The sequence below is a fragment of the Micropterus salmoides genome, unplaced genomic scaffold (genome assembly GCF_014851395.1).
Source record: "Micropterus salmoides isolate LMB-PRFRI ecotype aquatic unplaced genomic scaffold, ASM1485139v1 Ms_hic_scaffold_11, whole genome shotgun sequence".
Classification (NCBI taxonomy): domain Eukaryota; kingdom Metazoa; phylum Chordata; class Actinopteri; order Centrarchiformes; family Centrarchidae; genus Micropterus; species Micropterus salmoides.
The window spans coordinates 8,195,236-8,198,385 of NW_024040152.1; the positions used below are offsets into that span (position 1 = coordinate 8,195,236).

The 3,150-nt window shown below is 41.5% G+C and overlaps 1 protein-coding gene across 2 annotated transcripts; it reads left to right on the plus strand.

Moving 5' to 3' along the window:
• Positions 1-412: 412 nt before the first annotated feature.
• Positions 413-2,655, plus strand: bola1 (bolA family member 1). Of its 2 annotated transcripts, none has more exons than XM_038710685.1 (2): positions 413-547; positions 1,690-2,655. In XM_038710685.1, the coding sequence occupies exon 2, from the start codon at positions 1,711-1,713 to the stop codon at positions 2,161-2,163; it is 453 nt and encodes a 150-aa protein (XP_038566613.1). In that variant the 5' UTR covers positions 413-547; positions 1,690-1,710; the 3' UTR covers positions 2,164-2,655. The 2 variants fall into 2 exon arrangements, with proteins under 2 accessions (XP_038566613.1, XP_038566612.1); XM_038710684.1 differs by having other exon boundaries at positions 448-600.
• The last annotated feature ends 495 nt before the right edge of the window (positions 2,656-3,150 follow it).

Consider the following 3,150-nt stretch of genomic DNA (forward strand, 5'->3'; position numbering starts at 1 on the left):
TTTGTAACAATAAGCTATTATCTGAACTAACGCTGTGTAAAACCTAAACACAACTGCAGTGGATGAGAGACTGAGAACATCTGTTTTGCGTGTTTATGCTTATTAAACAGGAGTGTTGGTAGAGAATTGGCTTTACTGCACCACCTACATACACTAACCAGTGTAGTTGTTGTCAGTGTCCGCTGATCAGCTGGCTGACTTCGATCCGTGTGTGCGCGTGTGTGGAGGCGCTGGCAGACACAGGAGAGTGGGAGAGGCTGCAGGTTGGGCAGTTTTGTTGAGCCCTGATTGGCGGTGATCGGTGCAGCGCATGTTAATAGGGGGTCCAAGGTCTTTGTTACAGGGGCACTGGCCCCTGCTGCCCCCCCCCCCCCCAAAAACCCGTCACAGTCTCCAAGGCAGTTCAGCAATTTCTACATGATACAGGATTGTATGTGAGAATTTAGATACAACTCTGACCTGTGGACGGCACTAATACGCGTAGCAGCGTCTACACTGCCGAAATTTTATAAGAAGAAGAAGAGGAGCTTGTGTGCTAGCACTTCCCGTGAGTGTTGCGTAACGATAACAGGGACCCAAGCAACTAACTTAATTTGCAAGGTGAGTAACGTTAAACGTTAACTCATCATTTAAGCGTATTATAGAACACACAGATTTATGATGTTTTATGGAGAAGTTTGGTGTAGAGACTCCGTTACATTGTCTCAGTTTTCTTACAGATTGGGTTAATGTTTATCATGAAAGCTAAGTGTTAATGCTAGCAAACAAGCAGTGCATTAGCTGAAGTGTAGCTTGAATGTTCAGTTAAGTAACGTTAAAACTGGCACTGTAAGGACATTACTGTAAATGCAAAATTGGAAGTCGTGTCACCAACTTACATTCAATTCTAACAGTAACTTAAAACGGGATTTCTAGTATTGTTTGAGTGAACAACTGAGGCTGTCAGTTTTTTTTAACACTCGTCAGCAGGCTAATGTAATAAAGTAACCCTGACTACTAAGAATTATCTTCTCAAGATGTTTGTACTATTTGTAGGAACTTATTTAAGTGTCACTCTCTTATAGAAAAAGCCTCCTTCAGTTCTCTTCACACACAGACCTAACGTACCTCTGCTGCAAACACGTCAGTGTGCCCCGCTTCTTTCTGTCTCTCCCTGGTAACTTTCCCCATCAGCAGTATGCTACGTTGTATAAAGTCGCCAAAAAACAAAAAAAACAGAACTTGTCTTCTGGGTTTTTCAGCAGTTGCGCCGCATGTTAGCCATTCAAAACAAAACCAACGTGGTAGCTAACGAATTACATCTGCACTACTGTGTTCACTGTCGCTTTACCTGGTCCACTTAAAAAGACAGTATAGGTAGGCACTGTTATCGATCTGGCATATTGGTACCAACATCAATGCACTAACTGTGAAATGAAGAACTGAACTGTGAACTGCCAACCCGAAAACAGCAGATATTTTAAGCTATCTCTTCTCTCATCTGAAATACATGGTGTAGCTAAACATTAGAAATATAGCCAGTTGGTAATGACTACTGTTATGTAAGGGCTGAGTAACTCCAACATGTGGAGGGTGTGTTTAAGACACCCCAAAGCATGTTATTCAATCCAAATGATTAACAGGACCTGAATATCTCTCAGATCTCTGAATTACACGTCACCTGTATTTATACCCATCTGGCTTTCATAGGTGGTCCTGCCGCAACCTCTGATGCTGCCCACTGTCCTCCGCTGTGCTCGGCCCATCTCTACCAGTCTTCCCTTAAGCCGGCCTCTGGCCCACTTCAGACCACACATGGACCCAGACGCAAGCAGGCCTGTTGAAAGGGCTATCAGGACCAAACTGACTGCTAACCTCAAGCCGGACCACTTAGAGGTCCACAATGAAAGCCACATGCACGCTGTTCCCCCCGGCTCTGAATCCCATTTCCGTGTTCTGGTTGTCAGCTCCCAGTTTGAGGGTTTGCCATTAATAAAGCGCCACCGTCTTGTTAATGAGGCTTTGAAGGAGGAGTTGAGTAGCTGCATTCATGCACTGGCTATACAGGCAAAGACTCCTGAGCAGTGGGGGAGTAACCCCACCCTTGCTAAGAGTCCGCCCTGCATGGGAGGCTCGAGGGGAGATCACACAGTGGAGGAGAAACTGGAGGCCGGGCGAGAGTGAAGCCTTGGACAGTGAAGCCATTGTATGCTTGCTGTTAGATTGAACTGTGAAGAATACAGGTGAATGCTGTAGGAGAGATTCATGGTTCCTAATTTTACATAACCTATTTATTTTTTTGGGTTTCTGTGGTTATTATATCATCATAAAACATGAATTGTAAACATTAAATCAGAAGTGTGTTTTAGAGGTAAATGTTGTGCCATCAAATGTTATAATATCCTGCTTCACTACAGGTGGTTGCAATGGTTCAACATCAGTGTTGAATCAATACAAAACAGAGGAAACACTGTAATTCCATCGGCTAATGTGACTTTCCATATCAATGCTCCTGCTCATATCTCTCTGTCTCAGCAATTTTAGATTAGTGGTGTAAATATTAATTGTATTGTATTGTATTTAATGTTGCAACATTGACCAAGGTCAAGAGGAGATGGTTATAGCTGCGTTTCTGCAAATGAATGAAAATAAACAGTATTCTTAAAAAATTACAAATACATAGGTGATTCATTATTAACAATTTAGGTAGTATTATTTAACCAGAAATCAAAAACAAACAGGAAATGTATTAAAAAGTCTTTACACGTATAGTTGGCAACTTAAAATGTGTAGCAGGGGTAAATACCCTAATAAAAGTTTTTTAAATAATATTTAAAAATTTTAATAATTACAATAATTTGGGGGGTTTTTGCCTTTATTTGATATAAACAGGTGAAGAGAGACAGGGAATGTGATATGCAGCAAATCGTCAGTTTTGATAGCTGATCATTCGAATATGGACAGGATTATCGTTTGCAGTGACTGACAACTTCACATATGGCCATGTGAGAATGTCTTTTAAGAAAGTCTGGAAAAAAACCTTTAACCCCTTCTTCAAGATTCCAAATAACAGCCATTTTTGTGATGGCACTCAAAGCAAAGGAATCACCAGCAAATGGTGCGATGAATGCAAAGAGCTCTCATAGTGTGCCTTCAATGCATTTAATTGTT